This window comes from Nerophis ophidion, linkage group LG11 (genome assembly GCF_033978795.1).
Source record: "Nerophis ophidion isolate RoL-2023_Sa linkage group LG11, RoL_Noph_v1.0, whole genome shotgun sequence".
In the NCBI taxonomy this organism is placed as follows: Eukaryota; Metazoa; Chordata; class Actinopteri; order Syngnathiformes; family Syngnathidae; genus Nerophis; species Nerophis ophidion.
The window spans coordinates 65,114,963-65,138,756 of NC_084621.1; the positions used below are offsets into that span (position 1 = coordinate 65,114,963).

The window sequence follows — 23,794 nt, forward strand, 5'->3', positions numbered from 1 at the left end:
AGGAGCAAAGCTAAGTTGGGTTGTACTTTATTGAAGTATTTATCTATGTACTCACATTATTTTTTTGATCAATCTTCATCCACAAATTCATCAAAAACCTCAAATTCTGTGTCCCAAATGAACAGCTGGGCAAGTTCTCCATTAAACACGCCATATTCCCTTTCGTCATTTTCAAAGTCAGTTTCGTTGCCGTGGGGCTTCCGGGAAAGATGCCGGCTTTTGCGAAAGCTCGAACAACAGTGCAAGCAGACACATTAGCTCAAGCATCCACGATCCATTCACAAATTGTGGCGTAACTGGCCCGACCGACGCTGCCTCCCAGTTTTTGTGAAGCTGTGTTCGTCTGTCATCCATCAAACCCATGGCGCTCACAACTTCACTTTGAACGTCCTGTTTACACCCATGTCCAGCGGTTGGAGTTCCTTCGTCATGCCTTAATGATGACTCCAGGTGGAAACTTTTCTTTCGGCAGCGTCTTCCCCTTGAAAATCACCATAGGTGGCAGTTTCTATCCATTAGCTTAGCAAGCTAGCACAACAGTAACAGCCGACTTCTCTTGCCCCGTTGAATCGATTCACTTTGGTGCTGGTCCCCTTCTTCTCCACAGTGTGCTTCACCGGGATATCGAAAGTGAGCAGCGCCTCGTCCATGTTGGTGATGTGTTTGTCTGCAATTTTTTTATTTACAACGCACATAGCAGCACTATATGCGCACTGGAGCATGCCTTTAGCGTCCTCTCACCTGAAAAATTAACCTTTTATCATCCGCATGCTGTCCTCAGTCGTGTCCGCCTTTCCTCATATAAACAGTGTGCAGGCAGAGCCACATAACATCTACGGCTTTTGGAACTCAGTGCACACACAACAACCTATCTGGATTCGATAAGGAATCGGTTCGATAAGAGGATTTGATAATGGCATCGACATCGATAATTTCTTAACAGATATCATCCCTAGTCGTCATCAACGATGTTAAAGGTTGCTGTTCCTGTTGACCTCTTCTGGGTGAGCCCTGGTAACTGATTCATCAGGCGAACGACAACAAGTAGAAACAGCAGCAGTGCTTTTACATAATGACAAACAACTGATAAAGACTTATCTGTTTAATAAACATACACCAAAATAAAGACCCCCATTGAGCTATGGAGAAAAAATCTGGTTGGTGCCAACAGAACAACCATATAGTGATGCTAAAGTCTGTATTGCATTTTTTGCATCATCTTATTGCTTGTACCGCTTCTGCTTCTATTTTTATTCCACCATGCAAATGGACAGCAATGATGGAATGTTTTAGAGGGAAAATATAAGTATTCGCTTCATTTCCTTCTTCCATTGCCTCTCTGCACAGTAATTGGATTGTGGCGGGACCGTCATGTACTATTCATGTAGATTAATGCATATTAATCAGAAGATAATTGGACACACACAGCATATAAATGGTGCTGCCCCACTTCTAGTCACGTATAAATAAGCTATTTGCAGGGATATTTATTTATCAGACTTGGGTCATGCATATACAACCTGCACACAAGAAATGAGGAACACAGTCGCTGGTGACGTAAATTATTGAGTCACGGCTTGGTTTGATTAGATTATTTGGACAAAGCATTTCTTGTCTGCAGATTCTCCTGAAATAATTCCAGAACATAATGTACCGGTAGTCAAAAAATACCATAAATATAACTAGTGAAAGCATGAGACAATAATTTATAGGACTGCAATACGAAACCAATACCCATGCATCCATCCATTTTCTACCGCTTCTCCCTTCTGGAGTCACGGGAGGTGCTGGAGCCTATCTCAGCTGCATTTGGGCGGAAGGCGGGTTACACCCTGCACAAGTCGCCACCTCATCACAGATACAACCAATACATTTAAGTCAATATGTTTAATGTTCAAAATACTGTATACTATGTATGTGATTGAAAAATAGTTACAATATGTGTGTATGTAATGATAAATTACAATATGAATGCATGTAAATGGACACATGATGGACAGATAATGCCTGATCTACTAAAGGTTCACAAAGTAGCATATAGTTATAACACAAGCGGCGTGGCTCAGATGGTACTGCAGCCAACCAAGAAACTTAAGGGTTCCTGGTTTAAATCCAGCTTCTGCCATCCTGGTCACTTCCGTTGTGTTCATGGGCACAACACTTCACCCATTTTTCTCCTAGTGCCACCCCACACTGGGTAGCTTAAATGTACATCATTGGTTTCTCATAGTAAAGCACTTTTAGTCACTCAAGAAAAAGCACTACACAAATATAATTTATAATTCACATATCTGTCAGAAGACTCATTAAGGCAGCACTAAAAACTGACGCAGTCGAAGTGGAGGCACGTCAATAAGACTGCCCACAAAACGGTGCATCCGCAAGTGACGGTCAGAAAGCGGTTTGCAAAAGGTCCGGAAAAACATAATCTGTGCACAATTATTACCAAGAACAACCATTACATATTATGTATACCACAGGGTGTTTTAAATTTAGAAAAATAAGCATATGACCCATTTAAATGAGCAAAATAGCCATCCATTTAGCTTGTACATGCAGAATCGTGTACATGCAAAATACATGCAGCTGATTATCAGAACGCCCACAACACTGGATGGAGAAAAACATGCATATGTAATCATTTAGCATCCGCAATGTGATTTGTCATGACTGAAACAGTTGGCGGCCCGTTTTTTGCGTCTATATTTAGCACGTTTGGAATGTATGTGCAACCTGCAACAGTCACCCACAAATGGCTGCGGTGTGGTCATTGTGAGTAGGAGATTGGTGCAATGATGGACATTGGAGAGAGAATCCTCCGTCTGTGTGCATGTCAACATATTCGGAATGTCAAAAATAAAAATATTAAACATATCGTCAGATAGAACTGCAGAATTACCTAACCAAGGGGCTGATTAAAACAAATTAAATGTATTTGTTTTGGCTTCTTTTCGTGTTTGTTTGTTTTTTTAATGGTGTTTATTTTTTTCTACAAAGGAGATACAGTATATTATTAATACATCTCCAACTGGGACAGGCGATATGGCCTAATATCTATATCACCATATATACTGCAGGCTCTTGCGATAACGATATATATAACAATATATTTGTTAGCATATAAATGACAATAGGACGATTTCAAAAGGGTTACAAAAGCTCTTAATTTGGCTGCTGAGGTATGCAGAAGCATTTAGTATAATTTCTGGTTGTATTATGTTTGTCAAAACCAATATTAATCTACTTGCAAAATAACTTTTGTCTGGTTATTTTCTGTTGTAACAAGGTTATATTGTATAAGCACTTTTGTTAAAATTAATTATTCAATTTTTGATTACAATTATAGTCAAACAAAAATGACGGTGTAACAATATCATAAAAATATTTAAATAATACATTTACTACTGGTTCTGACATCGATCTGACCACTGAAGTATTGACCATATACTGATCATTTAAATGGTATCGCTTACTGTCAATATTTGTATCAATCTGCCCACATTTGTTTGTGGAAGTAGTGTCAAAGTGCTTTACAAGTATAACCCATTTATTTATTTATTTATTAACATTAAAGAGCTCCAGCTTAGTGGTAAGAATATTCTCCTACGGTGTGTAGTGTATCATGGTAAACTATTCTTCATCCTTTGGGGATGACACTTGTAAGAAAATTACTCGTTTGGAGACCAAGATTGAAGACTTAGAAGTGGCTTTCTGCACTGTGGCGGGAAGTTGGCCGCTAGCGATGATGCTACACTGGGCTGAGACGCGGCGTTTGTTTACTTGTTGCTGTAAAATTTGTGAGACATAACTAGAATGTAACATCGACATGCATTGTCACGATATAACGATATTATTAAAAGCTTTATCGTTGGCTAAATGTATAACATTTGTATCGTGTATGGTCTATATTGTGCAACCCTGATCTCTAATACGAAAAACTTCTTGCACCATTCATTTTTTTCATTAAAACGCCTCCCAGGGTGTATTCGGCATGCTAAAAGTAGATTCTGTTGTCTACCTCGCGCACATATATAGTTCAGTTAACAGTTTAGTGCTGAATGTTCCACAACATAACAAAACACCACTGGTTGGAGCATATATTTAATTGGTTTTGATTGATTGATTGATTGATTGATTGATACTTTTATTAGTAGATTGCACAGTTCAGTACATATTCCGCACAATTGACCACTAAATGGTAACACCCGAATAAGTTTTTCAACTTGTTTAAGTCGGGGTCCACGTTAATCAATTCATGGTGTGCAGTAAACAAGTGTCTCTTGGTGACAGCTTGTATAATACACTCATAAACCTTATGTAAAAAGACTAGTCTGCACCATTTTTTCACTTATCATTTGCCCATGCAGACTTGGTTGATCGGCCACAACCCGCGCACAAATCGTAGATGCAATTTTGTAGTTTGCACGCGCTATTACAGTTTTTTTATTTGAGATCTTAGTAGATAAATGGGTTGTACTTGTATGGCGCTTTTCTACCTTCAAGGTACTCAAAGCGCTTTGACACTACTTCCACATTTACCCATTCACACACTGATGGAGGGAGCTGCCATGCAAGGCGCCAACCAGCACCCATCAGGAGCAAGGGTGAAGTGTCTTGCTCAGGACACAACGGACGTGACGAGGTTGGTACTAGGTGGGGATTGAACCAGTGACCCTCGGGTTGCACACGGCCACTTTTCCACTGCGCCACGCCATCCCATACAGGCCCATACAGTGGTATCTCATGTGTGCTAATTTGAATGTAAAAACCTTGCATTTACAGTATGTGTACGTACATAGATAGATTGTACAATTGGATTGTGAATTGGTCAGACACAGTATGTGCAATCCATGAAACAAATGTGATGTATCGCTGGGAAAATGAATTCTGCTGTGATAAGCTGCCAGCCTTGATCGCCTCTCTTTAGCCTTGCAATAAAGTAACATTCCAGTTTATAACAGGGAAAAAAAATGAAAAAATAATACTGCAACTGTAAATCTACCCTGATAGCATCCATCTCAAAAGTCATAGGTCAGCTTTGAGGGCGCAGAAGTACAAATCCTCTCAGGGACATATTTTGATTATGGGTATGGACAATAAATTATTAGTGGAAATGAAAGAGGGACTTACAGTATTTAAGACTGATGTATATAATGCAACAACTAAATGGGCTTATATTTTGTTGATCTATGCAATTTGTCTTATCATCTCACTATAACATTGCCAAACACAAAAAAGTTCAGTGGTCTCCACAACCTCCCTGTATGATTGTTGAGTAAGTAAATTATGAAAATGGATAGAAAGAAACTTTCCCATCAAAACTTTACCTGAAATAATTCTAACTTTTTGTCCGAAAATAAATATGTCTATTTTTGTCCCAAATTTTGAAATTATGCAGAAAGCTTGAGATCATATTATTTTTCTCTACATAATATTCTTTTAGCACTAACTACTGTATATATGACATATTTTGACTGATGGAACATTTTAAACAATGTTTTTCAACTTATTATTACAGTAAATGCATTGTTTAACTCTTAACTATTTGTATTAATTTAATTTAATTGACATATGGCGACATGTCCAGGGTGTACGCCGCCTTCCGCCCAAATGCAGCTGAGACAGCCCCAAAAGGGACAAGCGTTAGAAAATGGATGGATGGATGACCATTTACAGTGTTTTTGTGCATTGACGAATGAGTGACTTTGACTTACATGTAATTATCGTAAACATCATATTTGTAAACAACAATTCATCCCCTTGAAATAACCTTGCATAATTGACACTTCTAACAATGACTCACCCCCGCGCTTCGGGATATTAATACTAAAAGCCCCACCCACTTAAGATAATCATTGTGTAATGAGATAAACGCTGTGACATATCTGGCTTGCAGGATTAAAGCGGCGTTATTACACTTTATAACAGTCATATTTAACCACATCGCCACCCTCGCTCTCCACTCATCTGATACACACTGAACGACAGCTACCAGCAAATTACTTTCTTTTGTCTCCAGTTAATCAACTTAATGGTTCCCACTCAGAAAAGATAATCAGCTATTTTCACCAAAAAAGAGAAAAGTATGGAACTTGCATCAATAAAAGCTAACTCCCCTGCCGCTAATCTTATCTTTAATGATAGTATTTTTTTATTTTAGACTTTTCCTGTCACTTTATATCTCCTCCTTTCTTGCCTTTAGTACTGCTTATTGATCTGAACCTATCCTAATTTAACCCTTCTTCTTGTCTCAATCTTCACTTGAAATCTCTTTTTTTATCACAACATGTTTATGTGAAACGGTCAAACATACATTCCACATTGCATACCTAATAAACTCACCAATACTCCTTCCATTGCTCCTCTTCAAAAATGTCTTCTGGGATAGGATCAATCAACACCAGGTCTGTCACTTGCCTGATGAAGAGAGTACACATAATATAACACACACTTTGCGATGAGGTCAGATGTGTTGACTACTACCGTTTCACATAACCCTACCACGCCGTAATGATCACGTGCAACATTGCATCACTCAATGTGTCTTTCTCTTTGGAATCGCCTGTCCCTGTCCCCATAGACTGATGATGACAGCACATACACCCGATCCCTAGGTAATATTTCCATTTGGTAAGGTTTCATCTTACCACTACTTAATTTTCTCACTTGACGGCAGCGACACAGTCCCTGAGTAAACACTAAATCTTTCATTCCCTGTGCCTACTTCTTGTCACATTAATCACGGCATTGTCCCCTAGATGGTCGAGTTACAGAGGGAAGGGTCGGGGCGATGGGAATGAACACTGCCCCTATATATTTATGCATTGAAGGTCATTCTAGTGAAGTTTAATATTTTCTAAAACATATTAAAATAGGTATTAAAGGATAGTGTATTTGCTTTGGACTGAGCTTCATTGAATGCATTCATCAGGAATTCCAAAGCACTGCAGCCCAAGACCATAATGCTACCAACTGGGGCATGGGTGTCAAACTCTGGCCCGCGGGTCAAATTTGGCCCGCCGTGTATTTTCATTTGGCCCTTGAGGCAATATCAAATTAACATTAGAGCTGGCCCACCGGTATTATACAGCGACGGTGTCGCTGTAACACCGCATTCACCGCTAATACTCATACTTGCTAACCCCCCCGATTTTCCAAGGAGACTCCCAAATTTCAGTGCCTCTCATAAAAATCACAGGGGGCAACCATTCTCCCAAATTTCTCCCGATTCCCACCTGTACAATAATATTGGGGGCGTGCCTTAAAGGCACTGCCTCAAGCGTCTAAAACCTTTTGTCACGTCCGCTTTTCCTACGTATAAACAGCGTGCCGGCCTAGTCACATGATATTTGTGGCTTTTACACACAAACACATGCTAATGCAATGCAAGCTTGGTCAACAGCCATACAGGTCACACTGAGGGTGGCCATATAAACAACTTGAAGACTGTTACAAATATGCGCCACACTGTGAACCAACACTAAACGAGAATGACAAGCAAATTTCGGGAGAATATCCGCACTGTTACACAACATAAACACAACAGAATAAATACACAGAATCCCTTGCAGCACTACCTCTTCCTGGGCGCTATAATATAAAAATGTATTATTAGCCTGTGGGAAAAGTTTATTTTTGATATTTACCTGAGAAGGCTGCAAATAGAAAATAGGAATTCAATTTCTATTTAAATTTGATTTGATATGCCATTGCTATTTTTTGAATTATTAGTATTATTTGAAACTCAATTTTGCATGTCACTATAAAGTTATATAAGTCTCGCTTGTTCAATATTCAATGCAAAACTTGTTTGGGTCCCTACTAAAAGGTTTATTTGTTCAACCTTGGCCCGCGGCTTTGTTCAGTAAAACATTTTGGACCACTCTGTATTTGAGTTTGACACCTCTGAAGTAAGGGTTTACCGATCTGATATTGGTCCAGCAAAAAAAAAAAAAAACAAGTATCGTATTATTTTGGCTTGCATCAAAAATCTCCGATATACCGGAGCAACTGCAATACCGAACCCGATACAAGCAGTCCCGCAGCGCAATCTCGATGTAGTGAATGGATTTACAAAAGGTATACATGGTAGGCTATAAGCTACTCGGCGACAAACTATAAATACGTAATAAGTGTCTTTAATTGAACAATATTGCATTCTAAAAAAAATATTTTCAGTTTCATATCACTTAAAACGAAGGTAATTACAAAGTGGGCAGTAACACGTGTACGCATTCTTCCACTTACTGTCATTACGAGTTTAATTTAGTGGATTATTGTGGCGATTTGCTGTTGAGAAAGAACAATTACCAATGTAGGACTACGTAAGTCCATTCCAGACAGTTAATAATGACTAGGTTACTGTTTTTCATACCAACAATTGTTTCAGAAATTTCACTTGGTAAGCCTTTTCTAGCACTCCACACTACCGAATAATATAATACCAGCCAATACTCAAGGCCCCATTATTTGTATCTTAAAGGAAGCAAAAAAGTAGTATCGGGACACCTCTACTAGTACCAACACAATTTTGGCAAAACAATTACCTTGGTATTTACACGTTATCAGCTATTTAGACAAGCATGCGTTTTGAGTACCTTTTAAAGTCCCTTTTGCTACACAAAATGTACACTAACAACTCTGAAATATTTCCAAATGTACTTTTTGTCCTGTGAAAAAATACATACAGTAAAGTAATAAAAATGGTTGCTGACATGTGGAGGTATACTCACTTTAGTGAGATACTGTTGACTATCTTAGCTATTATTGGTACCTGTTTACCTGTATCTCATCTTTTTTTGTAAGGGGCGCTGGAAGCCGGCAGACCTGTCAGCGATCCTGTTCTGTCTCCCTTTAATGTTTGTCTGATCTTGAATGGGATTGTGTTGAAAATTTTAACTTTCCTGAAGGAACTCTCCTGACGGAATAAATAAAGTACTATCTAATCTAATATAATCTATTAAATGTGAACCGCTTAAAACCGGTTTTAATTGAATAATTCACAATAAACCAACTTGTGTAAATAAATAATTATTGTGTGAATGTACATTGTCTGAAACAAAATTCTTACAATATGCTTTGTGGCAATGTTTACCATCCATTTTTTTTTCCTACCACTTGTACCTCTTGGGTTCGCTGGGATGGCTGGAGCCTATCTCAGCTGCCTTCGGGCGAAAGGCGGGGTACACCCTGGACAAGTCACCACCTCGTCGAAAGGCCAACACAGATAGCCAACATTCACACAATAAGGACAATTTAGTGTTGCCAATCAACCTATCCCCAGGTGAATGTCTTTGGAAGTGGGAGGAACCCGGAATGTCCGGAAGGAACCCACACAGTCACAGGGAGAACATGCAAACTCCTCACAGAAAGACCCCGGGTCCAGGGATCAAACCCAAGATCATCTTATTATGAGGCACCAGCCAGTGCTAAGTAAATTATCCGTGTGGAATTTACTGAATGGGCTTCACGGTGGCAGAGGGGTCAGTGCATCTGCCTCACAATACGAAGGTCCTGCAGTCCTGGGTTCAAATCCAGGCTCGGGATCTTTCTGTGTGGAGTTTGCATGTTCTCCCCGTGAATGCGTGGGTTCCCTCCGGGTACTCCGGCTTCCTCCCACTTCCAAAGACATGCACCTGGGGATAGGTTGATTGGCAACACTAAATTGGCCCTAGTGTGTGAATGTTGTCTGTCTATCTGTGTTGGCCCTGCGATGAGGTGGCGACTTGTCCAGGGTGTACCCCGCCTTCCGCCCGATTGTAGCTGAGATAGGCGCCAGCGCCCCCCGCGACCCCGAAAGGGAATAAGCGGTAGAAAATGGATTGAAGGAATTTACTGAATCTCAAACAAAATTCTTACAATATGTTGTGTTGCAATGTTTGATTGCATGAAAACATTTGTGTAAATGAAATCAATATTCCTTTTTGAGACTTACACATCATGTATGTGACTGTAGAACCTGCTGTTGAGTGTGCCGATCTCAGAGCCAACCAGTATGATGGGCATGGCGATTTCAGCAGCCAGCAACAGACGGTGAAGATCGTCTACCATCCTTGAAGACAACACAACTCATATGTCTTGGGTCAGAAAAAAATAAAACCAGGCCACGTGCAAACTGGGCCAGGAGGTTGATTTATTAATTTAGACCAGTGGTCCCCAACCACCGATTGGTACCGGGCCGCACAAGAAATTAAAAATAAGTAAATAAATAAATAAAAATGTTTTAATTATTAAATCAACATAAAAAACACAATATATACATTATATATCAATATATATCAATACAGTCTGCAGGGATACAGTCCGTAAGCACACATGATTGTATTTCTTTATGAAAAAATTAAAAATAAATAAACCCCCCGCCCCCGGTCCGTGGGACAAATTTCCAAATGTTGACCGGTCCGCAGCTACAAAAAGGTTGGGGACCACTGATTTCGACCACATAATATAGAAACAAAAGATGATATAATTGCACTGCTTCATTTCTAATCTCTTTATCAACACTTGCAAGCGATTGTCAAGATGGAAAAGAGAACAATTTAACAACAATCATTGACTTGAATCTAAAATAAAATAATTCACTGGTTTTCAACTCTGCATACATCTCAGTAGTACCAAAATAATATTTCTGAAACCCTACAATACTATGCGAAGGAGCATCACTATTACATGAGATGCAGTTGCTCATCTCCGATAGCCCTGTGGTGTCCCACGTACGCTTCGCTAATCCATCAAACACGATGTGTCCCATTGAAAAGGAGACTCACAGGGTTAAGGTTAGGCAGCCATCAAAGCCCTTGAGATATTGCATCCAGGGAAATTGATTGCTTGCATCTAAAATGGGTTGCTGCATGTTTGCTGGGCCAAATGCCAAGGTAATCTAGACTCCTGACCGTTGTTTGGTGCTCATCCTTTGGAGATTTAAAGCACACCAAATGAGTTCTGATGTCAAAGACCGCTAGATTTACTGCATACTTCCAAACAGTATTACATGGAGCAAGGCAGAAAAAGATGTCACATTAGTCACTCCTGGCTGGCACAGTCAGAGCTTTAAGCTGGCTACTATTGTAATAGCATTATACCCAAATGAAAATGTTCTTCTCATACTGATTCACAACTAAATCATACAAAATAAATCAATTCATCAGTATTCAACTGAACTTATCAAAGTGTTATTTCATTACTTTATAACTGATGTAGGAAGCATCAGAAAACCCACTTTAGCTTGTAATTTTTTGGGGCTAAATGATAGTGACTTGCTAAAATGCTTCATAAGAAATGTGATGCTGATTATGCTATAAACTATACTACTTGTTGGAATTGCTTTAACGGGGTTTATGCCGATTTACAAAGAAGGGAATTTGCCTGAATGATTTACATTTGAATGCAGTTACATGTGCAACCTGGAGAAGAAAATATCTCTAGTAGTATATTCATATTATTACATTTTGGCTTACATACAATACATAGTAGTCCATCCATCCATCCGTCCATCCATCCATTTCCTACCGCTTATTCCCTTTTGGGGTCGCGAAAGGGCGCTGGCGCCTATCTCAGCTACAATTGGGCGGAAGGCGGGGTACACCCTGGACAAGTCGCCACCTCATCGCAGGGCCAACACAGATAGACAACATTCACACTCACATTCACACACTAGGGCCCATTTAGTGTTGCCAATCAACCTATCCCCAGGTGCATGTCTTTGGAAGTGGGAGGAAGCCAGAGTACCCGGAGGGAACCCACGCATTCACGGGGAGAACATGCAAACTCAGCACAGAAAGATCCCGAGCCTGGGATTGAACCCAGGACTGCAGGACCTTCGTATTGTGAGGCAGACGCACTAACCCCTCTGCCACCGTGAAGCCCTACCATTGCTTTTATTATTATTATTATTTTCCAAAGGGTCAGACGAAGACCGAATTGCACTAATCTGAAGACATTATTCCCATAAGAAATTATGTAAATCCAATTAGTCCATTCCAGCCACCTACAGATATTAACACAAATTAAATTTTCTAGGAAATATGGTTTTACTTGCAGAGAACAATGTAAATGACATTGGATAAATTAACATTAAACTAAGGTTGCAATGATTAATCCATTAATTTGATTAGAATAAAGCTTCAATTTATATTTTGTTACTTCAATTAATCATTTAATGATTGTTAAAATAATGTTTCTGAAACCCTACATTACTATAACGACTGACAAAATCAGGGGTGCAACTTTAAATACACAAACATTGTTTGCACATGGCCATTGCAGTAGAGTGCACATTAGTGGCGTGGTGTATGTGGCAACACACAGCAGAGAGTTTTTTAGGTTTTTTATTACACACATGTGAAGTGAAGTGAATTATATTTATATAGCGCTTTTCTCGAGTGACTCAAAGCGCTTTTTACATATAGTGAAACCCAATATGTAAGTTACATTTAAACCAGTGTGGGTGGCACTGGGAGCAGGTGGGTAATGTGTCTTGCCCAAGGACACAACGGCAGTGACTAGGATGGAGGAAGCGGGAATCGAACTTGCAACCCTCAAGTTGCTGGCACGGCCACTCTACCAACCGAGCTATGCCGCCCCACATGTAAAAAGTGTAATTTCAATATTAGAGATGTACATCTATTAGAAAAAAAATGAATAAAAGTTATGGAATTGAGGCAAAAAAAAATGTTTTATAACTCAATTAATCAAACGAATTGATAGTTTACTCGATTACTAAAACAATTGATAGCGATAGAACTACTATATAACATCAATTTTACCTTCATGGAAGACTAATGTTGGCGAAGACAGTGATGAGGGGAGAAGGAGGAGGGCAAGCAAGAGCCATGCAGATGCCAATTGTATACTTTGTTGCGAGTTGTTTCTTGAATTTAAGTGTTCTTACCTTTTTAATCAAAGTGCTGACACTTGCAATTTAATTTGGCCTCATGGTAGGTTATTTTGCCATTGTACTTAATGAAAACAAATACAGTATTTGAGTCACCACCATGTGCGATTTTTTTGTTTAGGCACTCATTTTCCACGGAATAAAAAATTGACAAGTTTGTTACGCGCAATGTTTGAAAGTGCGATAATCGAGACAGTTTATGAAAAAGTGAAGTGGAGTGAATTATATTTATATTGCGCTTTTCTCGAGTGACTCAAAGCGCTTTACATAGTGAAACCCAATATGTAAGTTACATTTAAACTAGTGTGGGTGGCACTAGGAGCAGGTGGGTAAAGTGTCTTGCCCAAGGACACAACGGCAGTGACTAGGATGGCGGAAGCGGGAATTGAACCTGCAACCCTCAAGTTGCTAGCACGGCCGCTCTACCAACCGAGCTATGCCCCCAAAGTTAACTGTGAACATTTTTGTAAAAAAACAAAAAAAACAATCATATTAAAGGTTGGGGCGTATAAAAGCAAGGTACCACGTTACTTCATTGTAGCAATTTCTGTATTGTACCAAATTCACATAGTGCATATTTCAAATGCTCACCGTCCAGTTGTGGATACACCCCAAACCTTCTCAGTTCCAGTAGTCTCATTCTGCATCAGACGCTTGCTAAACCCAAGTCCAATTCGGTCATAGGTACAAACCTGTACAGAGTACGGGAAAGAAAAAGTCTGATGACGGGGATGTGAAAGTCAACCAAGCAAGCCAGTGACCTAATTCACATAACATTTCAGACAAACAACATGGGGCAGGCTGTCAGCCCCGACTTTCCGCTGTGCTGAGTTATTTTGGAGCAAAGACGATGTGGCAGAGACACAGCAAGGACTGTCTATGTGCTCCGACACTTGCATTCAAACTGTCACAGAGTGGGGGCTGAACCCATGCTGCCTGCACGGAAGTCAGGCGAATTAACCATAAGATCCGCAACGACTCCAAAACCCTTTGTTTAAAGATAAAACAAATCTAAACAATATGTTTGTTTAATTTCTTCACCTTTGTTATTGTGGCAACACTCTCTTGGACATGAAACCAAATGTCTGACGACATTCCGGTTGGTGCGTCCAGTATTACTAAACACATAAGAGATGAGTTAGCCTGGCAATAAAACTCAGACCTTTAATATTGTACTTTAAAAACTCATGGCATTTACCAACTGGTTTTCCCTGCCCTTTGCACAAGAGATGCATCCTTTGACCTAAGCCAACATCGAAGATACGCCCATCTAGGTGAGATCAGAAAAACAAACAAATTTAATTTTTCCGAACCATGAACATTAATATGAAAGATAGTCTCAAAGTAAAAAGTGGACTGATCACCTTTTGGCAGCAGCATCTGTCCTTCTCTTTGCAGCGATGCATAGTTAAGGAATGGAGGGATGATGATGATTAGAAGCAAACATTTTCCAATGTTCAGGAGCACAGTGCTGTGAGAGAGTCCGCTTTTAACCTCAGTTTTGCCGTTTTGTCTCTCATCGGGTTCCTGTATTTTAGAACGAGTGGGAAAAACAGCTTCAGTGTTAAATTACACATTAAAACCCATTTAGAAAAAAAGTTCCGTTATTTTGCAAATATAAACAAATATTTTATTCATAAATGAGTATAAAGCCAGACAAAAATAGAATTATGCCATACAATAATTTGACTTCGGTAAACTGGTGATCAATCTGACAACCATTTAAAACTAAGACATCAGAACAGTATGAATTAGGTCTGCAAAGAAAAATGGTGTTAAATCGCTAAATTAGATTAAAAAAAGTTTTGATACATATTTAGTTTTTTCAATTAATTGTTTAATAAGTGTACAGTAACTAATAACATTTAATAAAATGCTGATAGTTAAATAAGATAATAAAATCTCAATGCATATTAAGTGTAATCTTGAAGGGAAAACAATGAAAAAACAAGATATTTTTTAAATGAAAACAGTTAAGACTATGAGACGATGGCGAAAATGAAATATGCTAATAACAGAAAATGTTATTACAGAAATAAAATTATTATTAATGATGGCCCTAAATGCCATCCATTTTCTACCGCTTATTCCCTTTTGGGGTTGTGGGGGGCGCTGGCGCCTATCTCAGCTACAATCGGGCGGAAGGCGGGGTACACCCTGGACAAGTCGCCACCTCATTACACGGCCAACACAAATAGACAACATTTACACTCACATTCACACACTAGGGCCAATTTAGTGTTGCCAATCAACCTATCCCCAGGTGCATGTCTTTGGAGGTGGGAGGAAGCCGGAGTACCCGGAGGGAACCCACGCATTCACGGGGAGAACATGCAAACTCCACACGGAAAGATCGCGAGCCTGGATTTGAACCCAGGACTGCAGGAACTTCGTATTGTGAGGCAGACGCACTAACCCCTTTGCCACCGTGAAGCCCGGCCCTAAATGCCTCAACTATAATTATACTATTAGAATTAGAATGCCATCCATCCATTTTCTACCGGTTATTCCCTTTCGGGGTCGCGGGGGGCGCTGGCGCCTATCTCAGCTACAATCGGGCGGAAGGCGGGGTACACCCTGGACAAGTCGCCACCTCATCGCAGGGCCAACACAGATAGACAGACAACATTCACACTCACATTCACACACTAGGGCCAATTTAGTGTTGCCAATCAACCTATCCCCAGGTGCATGTCTTTGGAAGTGGGAGGAAGCCGGAGTACCCGGAGGGAACCCACGCAGTCACGGGGAGAACATGCAAACTCCACACAGAAAGATCCCGAGCCTGGATTTGAACCCAGGACTGCAGGACCTTCGTATTGTGAGGCAGACTCACTAACCCCTCTCCCACCGTGAAGCCCTTATGATATAATTTAAATACTACAAATGATTGGTATTGCCTACAAACTAAACACATTTTTACCGCAGCAGGTACCTTTAGGGCAATGTAACATTTTGGAATAAATGTGTACCTCACATCACAATATAACATTGCAATTATTTTGCTTTGGTTTGGCCCAGTTCAGCATTGATGAAACTAGCCTTCCTGTCCAAAGTCCTCTGTGAATGTTGTCAAATTTCCCAGATCTTGTTCATTGACAGTTGGCTTACCAGTTTTGGTAGTATAAGAGGTACAATGTTGTATCTGTGAGAACATTTTTTTTAATGTATTTGACTGGTTTCAGTTCAGTTCAGTTCAGTTTCGCTTTATTTCGAACATGCATACGATACAATGTAACGCATCACAGAATTCCAGTTGTTGCATTACAGCACGTCCGAAAAGGAGTAGGAAGAAGCATCCATCCATCCATTTTCTACTGCTTGTCACTTTTGGAGAGGCTGTGTACCGGCAAGAGGAGGCTTGCGCGCCCGGCTCCTCCTTTCAACCCCCCCGTAAGGAGGGCTAGCCGGTGGCAGTAGCTGAAAGCAGACAGTAGCAGGCAGAAGCAGCATGCAACATGCAACTTGCGCTATGGCAGTGGTTCTCAACCTTTTGTCAGTGATGTACCCCCTGTGAACATTTTTTTAATTCAAGTACCCCCTAATCAGAGCAAAGCATTTTTGGTTGAAAAAAAGAGATAAAGAAGTCAAATACAGCACTATGTCATCAGTTTCTGATTTATCAAATTGTAAAACAGTGCAAAATATTGCTCTTTTTTTAGTGGTCTTTCTTGAACTATTTGGAAAAAAACTTGTTGAAATATAAACAAGTGATTCAATTATAAATAAAGATTTCTACACATGGAAGTAATAATCAACTTAAAGTGCCCTCTTTGGGGATTGTAATAGAGGTCCGTCTGGATTCATGAACTTCATTCTAAACATTTCTTCACAAATTTTTAACATCAATATTTATGGAACATGTCCACAAAAAATATAGTTGTCAATACTGAATATTGCATTGTTGCATTTCTTTTCACAGTTTATGAACTCACATTCATATTTTGTTGAACTATAATTCAATAAATACATTTATATAGGATTTTTGAATTGTTGCTATTTTTAGAATATTTAAAAAAAATATCACGTAACCCTTGGCATACCTTCAAGTACCCCCAGGGATACGCGTACCCCCATTTGAGAACCACTGCACTATGGTATGAAAAGGGGTAGGATTAAATAAGCTCTGCTTCTTCCTTCTCCTTTTCGGACGTGCTGTAATGCAACAACTGGAATTATGTGATGCATTGGGCGGCATAGCTCGGTTGGTAGAGTGGCTGTGCCAGCAACTTGAGAGTTGCAGGTTCGATTCCCGCTTGTACCATCCTAGTTACTGCCGTTGTGTCCTTGGGCAAGACACTTTACCCACCTGCTCCCAGTGCCACCCACACTGGTTTAAATGTAACTTAGATATTGGGTGTCACTATGTAAAGCGCTTTGAGTCACTTGAGAAAAAGCGCTATATAAATATAATTCACTAAATATAATTCACATTGCATTGTATCGTATGCATGTTCGAAATAAAGTAAACTGAACTGAACTGAAACAAGTCAAATACATACAAAAACATTTTCTCACAGGTCCAACATTGTACCTTTTATACTACCAAAACTGAACAATGAACAAGATTTGGGAAATTTGACAAAATTCACAGAGGACAGGGAGGCTAGTTTCATCAATGCTGAACTGAGCCATACTAAAGCCAAATAATTGCAATGTTATTATTCCAAAATTTTACAGTACCTTAAAGGTACCTGCTGTGTTAAAAATGTGTTTAGTTTATAGACAATACCTATTATTTGTCGTATTTTAATTATAAAATGCACCTGGGGATAGGTTGATTGGCAGCACTAAATTGGCCCTAGTGTGTGAATGTGAGTGTGAATGTTGTCTGTCTATCTGTGTTGGCCCTGCGATGAGCTGGCGACTTGTCCAGAGTGTACGCCGCCTTCCGCCCGAATGCAGCTGAGATAGGCACCAGCGCCCCCCGCAACCCCAAAGGGAATAAGAGGTAGAAAATGGATGGATGGATAATCTTTGTCTCAATAAAATAAAATAAAAACGTCTATATTTTGCCATCAATGCAAACTGATTGACGCTCAGTAAGCTAGCGACAATGTTTGAAGATTACAAGAATATAATGAATACTTATAAGACAGGGGCTTCACGGTGGAAGAGGGGTTAGTGCGCCTGCCTCAATATACAAAGGTCCTGAGTAGTCATGGTTCAATCCCGGGCTCGGGATCTTTCTGTGTGGAGTTTGCATGTCCTCCCCGTGAATGCGTGGGTTCCCTCCGGGTACTCCGGCTTCCTCCCACTTCCAAAGACATGCACCTGGGGATAGGTTGATTGGCAACACTAAATTGGCCCTAGTGTGTGAATGTGAGTGTGGATGTTGTCTGTCTATCTGTGTTGGCCCTGCCAGAAGGTGGCGACTTGTCCATGGTGTACTCCGCCTTCCGCCCGATTGTAGCTGAGATAGGCACCAGCGCCCCCCGCGACCCCAAAGGGAATAAGCGGTAGAAAATGGATGGATGGATGGATGGATTTGTAAGACAAATGAAGGGTTGTAATGCATAGTTGAAGCACTGTGGATATCTTCATACTTGTCAGACTAAACCAGGGGTCACCAACGCGGTGCCCGCGGGCACCAGGGAGCCCGTAAGAACCAAATGAGTCGCCCGCTGGCCTGTTCTAAAAATAGCTTAATTATAGCAGCACTTACCAGTGAGCAGCACTTACCAGTGAGCTGCCTCTATTTTTTAAATTGTATTTATCTACTAGCAAGCTCGTCTCGCTTTGCTCTGCATTTTCAATTCAAACAGAGACAAAACTCAAATAGAATTTTAAAATCCAAGAAAATATTTTAAAGACTTGGTCTTCACTTGTTTAAATAAATTCATTTATTTTTTTTACTTTGCTTCTTATATCTTTCAGAAAGACAATTTTAGAGGAAAAATACAACTGTAAAAATGATTTTAGGATTTTTAAACACATATACCTTTTTACCTTTTAAATTCCTTCCTCTTCTTTCTTGACAATTTAAATCAATGTTCAAAGTATTTTATTTTATCTTTTATTGTAAAGAATAATAAATACATTTTAATTTAATTCTTCATTTTAGCTTCTGTTTTTTTGATGAAAAATATTTGTGAAATATTTCTTCAAACTTATTATGATTAAAATTAAAAAATAATATTCTGGCAAATCTAGAAAATCTGTAGAATCAAATTTAAATCTTATTTCAACGTCTTTTGAATTTCTTTTAACATTTTTGTTCTGGAAAATCTAGAAGAAATAATGATTTGTCTTTGTTAGAAATATAGTTTGGTCCAATTTGTTATATATTCTAACGAAATGCAGATTGGATTTTAACCTATTTAAAACATGTCATCAAAATTCTAAAATTAATCTTAATCAGGAAAAATTACTAATGATGTTCCATAATTTTTTTTTTTTTTTTTTTTGCAAAAATGCGTTTGTTACGTCTCGCCTCGATTACTATAACGTATTATTTTCGGGTCACCCCGTGTCTAGTATTAAAAGATTACAATTAGTACAAAATGCGGCTGCTAGACTTTTGACACGAACAAGAAAGTTTGATCACATTACGCCTGTACTGGCTCACCTGCACTGGCTTCCTGTGCACTTAAGATGTGACTTTAAGGTTTTACTACTTACGTATAAAATACTACACGGTCTAGCTCCATCCTATCTTGCCGATTGTATTGCACCATATGTCCCGGCAAGAAATCTGCGTTCAAAGGACTCCGGCTTTAATAATGATTCCCAAAGCCCAAAAAAATCTGCGGGCCATGGAGCATTTTCCATTCGGGCTCCAGTACTCTGGACTGCCCTCCCGGTAACAGTTCGAGATGCCACCTCAGTAGAATCATTTAAGTCTCTCCTTAAAACTCCTTTGTATACTCCAGCTTTTAAATAGACTCCCTTTTTAGACCAGTTGATCTGCCATTTATTTTCTTTGTCTCCTATGTCCCACTCTCCCTTGACCGATGGCAATGGATGAATTACTGGCTGTCCAGAGTCAGGACCCAGGATGGACCGCTTTCCTGTGTATCGGCTGGGGACATCTCTGCACTGCTGATCCGCCTCCGCTTGGGATGGTTTCCTGCTGGCTCCGCTGTGGACGGGAATCGCGCTGCTGTGTTGGATCCGCTTTGGACTGGACTCTCGCGGCTGTTTTGGATCCACTATGGATTTAACTTTCCCAGTATCATGTTAGACCCGCTCGATATCCATTGCTTTCAGTCCCCTAGAGCAGTGGTTCTCAATCTTTTTTCAGTGATGTACCCACTGTGAACATTTTTTTCATTCAAGTACCCCCTAGTCAGAGCAAAGCATTTTTGGTTGAAAAAAAAGAGATAAAGAAGTAAAATACAGCACTATGTCATCAGTTTCTGATTTATTCAATTGTATAGCAGTGCAAAATATTGCTCATTTGTAGTGGTCTTTCTTGAACTATTTGGGAAAAAAAAGATATATAAAAATAACTAAAAACTTGTTGAAAAATAAACAAGTGATTCAATTATAAATAAAGATTTCTACACATAGAAGTAATCATCAACTTAAAGTGCCCTCTTTGGGGATTGTAATAGAGATCCATCTGGATTCATCAACTTCATTCAAATCATTTCTTCACAAAAAAACAGATCTTTAACATCAGTATTTATGGAACATGTCCAAAAAAAAATCTAGCTGTCAACACTGAATATTGCATTGTTGTATTTCTTTTCACATTTTATGAACTTACATTCATATTTTGTTGAAGTACTGTATTATTCTATAAATATATTTATAAAGGATTTTTGAATTGTAGCTATTTTTAGAATATTAAAAAAAAATCTCACGTACCCCGTGGCATACCTTCAAGTACCCCCAGGGGTACACGTACCCCCGTTTGAGAACCACTGCCCTAGAGGGGGGGGGATTGCCCACATATGTGAATTATATTTATATAGCGCTTTTCTCTAGTGACTCAAAGCGCTTTACATAGTGAAACCCAATATCTATGTTACATTTAAACCAGTGTGGGTGGCACTGGGAGCAGGTGGGTAAAGTGTCTTGCTCAAGGACACAACGGCAGTGACTAGGATGGCGGAAGCGGGAATCGAACCTGCAACCCTCAAGTTGCTGGCACAGCCACTCTACCAACCGAGCTATACCCACTATGTGGTCCTCTCCAAGGTTCTCATAGTCATCATTGTCACCGACGTCCCACTGGGTGTGAATTTTCCTTGCCCTTATGTGGGCTCTACCGAGGATGTCATAGTGGTTTGTGTTGTGGTTTTTGCAGCCCTTTGAGACACTAGTGATTTAGGGCTATACAGGTATGAATGAGGGAAAAACGGAAATTTTAGTTTTTGGTCCGGCCCTTACTGACTTGGGACCATTGCAAAATGATGTGCGTCCCAAAGTCACCAGCCTTGGCGTCACTATAGACAGCGATTTTAAACTAGACAAACAAGTCAATGGCGTTTTAAAAACGTGTTTTTATCACCTTCGTCTTTTAGTAAAGGTTAAACCGTTTTTATCTTTTAACCTTTTTGAACAAGTCGTGCATGCTTTTATTTCAAGTGGCCTGGACTACTGCAATGCACTTTATGCTGGCATTAGCCAAAAAGCTCTCTCCCGGTTGCAGTTAGTCCAGAACGCGGCAGCACGACTTTTAACAGGGGCCAGGAAACGCCAGCATATAACCCCAATTCTTCAGAGTTTGCACTGGCTCCCTGTTCATTTTAGAATTGAATTTAAAACATTGCTGTTTGTTTTTAAATCTTTACATGGACTGGCACCTCAATATATCTCGGACCTCATCCAAATTTACATTCCTGCGCGCGCTCTGAGGTCCGAGAGCCAGTTCCAGCTCGTGGTGCCCAAGACCAGACTTAAGACCAGGGGAGACAGGGCCTTCTCTGCGGTCGGCCCTAAGCTCTGGAACACTCTGCCGCTCCATGTTCAAACTGCTTCCACAGTGGAGTGTTTTAAGTCTCGTCTTAAGACCCACTTTTATTCTTTGGCTTTTAACACTACGTGAGTTGTGTGGTCCTCTGTGTTTTTTATACACTTTGATTTTTTTGTTTGTTTACTGTTTTAATTGATTTTACCTTTTAAAATAGTTTTTAATCATATTTGTTTTTAGATTGTTTTTATTGGTTTTATTTTCATTCATTTTTTGTTTTATTCAGTCATTGGTGGAGCATAATATTGTTTTTAACATGGCTGTGCAGCACTTTGGAAACTTTATTGTTGTTTAAATGTGCTATATAAATAAAGTGGATTGGATTGGATAAACATTGATTGATTGATTGATTGCTAGTTTTTCCCTTTATTTTTTTCAGTTGAATTTTAAAGAGTCGAAATTGAAGATAAATTATGTTTCAAAATTACATTTTCTTTTTTTTTTTCGTGTGTTCTCCTCTTTTAAACAATTCAATTGTTTTTTTTCATCATTTATGTTCTACAAAAAACCTTCCGTAAAAGGAAAAAAAATGTACGATGGAATGACGGACAAAAATACCCATTTTTATATGTCCATCCATCCATCCATCCATCTTCTTCCGCTTATCCGAGGTTGGGTCGCGGGGGCAACAGCCTAAGCAGGGAAACCCAGACTTCCCTCTCCCCAGCCACTTCGTCTAGCTCTTCCCGGGGGATCCCGAGGCGTTCCCAGGCCAGCCGGGAGACATAGTCTTCCCAACGTGTCCTGGGTCTTCCCCGTGGCCTCCTACCGGTTGGACGTGCCCTAAACACCTCCCTAGGGAGGCGTTCGGGTGGCATCCTGACCAGATGCCCGAACCACCTTATCTGGCTCCTCTCGATGTGAAGGAGCAGCGGCTTTACTTTGAGTTCCTCCCGGATGGCAGAGCTTCTCACCCTATCTCTAAGGGAGAGCCCCGCCACCCGGCGGAGGAAACTCATTTCGGCCGCTTGTACCCGTGATCTTATCCTTTCGGTCATGACCCAAAGCTCATGACCATAGGTGAGGATGGGAACGTAGATCGACCGGTAAATTGAGAGCTTTGCCTTCCGGCTCAGCTCCTTCTTCACCACAACGGATCGGTACAACGTCCGCATTACTGAAGACGCCGCACCGATCCGCCTGTCGATCTCACGATCCACTCCTCCCCCACTCGTGAACAAGACTCCTAGGTACTTGAACTCCTCCACTTGGGGCAGGGTCTCCTCTCCAACCCGGAGATGGCATTCCACCCTTTTTTTATATGTATATAGATTTATTTATTAAAGGTAAATTGAGCAAATTGGCTATTTCTGGCAATGTATTTAAGTGTGTATCAAACTGGTAGCCCTTCGCATTAATCAGTACCCAAGAAGTAGCTCCTGGTTTCAAAAAGGTTGGTGACTCCTGGACTAAACAATGTGTGATACATTACCTTCCCGGGTGCAGCAGCTTGAGCTTTGGGTTCTTTCTTCATGTTTAACGAACTCAAAAGATATAGAAGTCGCAAAAGATATAGAAGTGGAAATAAGAACTCTTCCAATGGCTTCGTCGCTACTCCCCTGACGGCGTGAATGTGAGTGAAAAGTATGTATCTATTGGTGTCCTGTCATTGACTAGAGACAAGTCCGGGACGTAGTCCGCCTTTTGGCCGAGACAGACTTCAGCTCCAAGCGACCGTGAACAAAAAAAAAGTGTAAAATGGATGAATGGACGGACTGCGGCATGGGGATTGTTGTTGACAGTCACTTCCTGGTTGATGTACGGAAGCCGATGAAAGTCGAACTTATCACGTAAAAGCTTTGCCAAATGTCAAAAGCCCACACCAATATATTTAATGTAAATATTCCTTACGTGCATAATCAGTGGATTGACTATGAAATTTCACAAATACGTATTTGTCAGCATGTTATTTAATAAGACTCAGAAAATGGGATATTGGCGTTCTGGCCTTTGGGAGTCGCTATTTTCCACAAACTAACGTG

At 40.0% G+C, this 23,794-nt stretch overlaps 1 protein-coding gene across 1 annotated transcript in view; it reads right to left on the reverse strand.

Moving 5' to 3' along the window:
• The window catches only part of si:dkey-122a22.2 (uncharacterized), a 43,567-nt gene extending 19,981 nt beyond the window's left edge, over window positions 1–23,586 (reverse strand). The window contains exons 1-7 of the mRNA XM_061916495.1: window positions 23,245–23,586; window positions 14,257–14,419; window positions 14,091–14,162; window positions 13,934–14,010; window positions 13,484–13,584; window positions 9,935–10,051; window positions 6,343–6,417 (exon numbers count right to left, since the gene is read on the reverse strand). Of these exons, the coding sequence (XP_061772479.1) occupies window positions 6,343–6,417; window positions 9,935–10,051; window positions 13,484–13,584; window positions 13,934–14,010; window positions 14,091–14,162; window positions 14,257–14,419; window positions 23,245–23,286 (647 nt within the window). The 5' untranslated portion in view covers window positions 23,287–23,586. The remainder of the gene's footprint in view (window positions 1–6,342; window positions 6,418–9,934; window positions 10,052–13,483; window positions 13,585–13,933; window positions 14,011–14,090; window positions 14,163–14,256; window positions 14,420–23,244) is intronic.
• Between the last annotated feature and the right edge of the window lie 208 nt (window positions 23,587–23,794).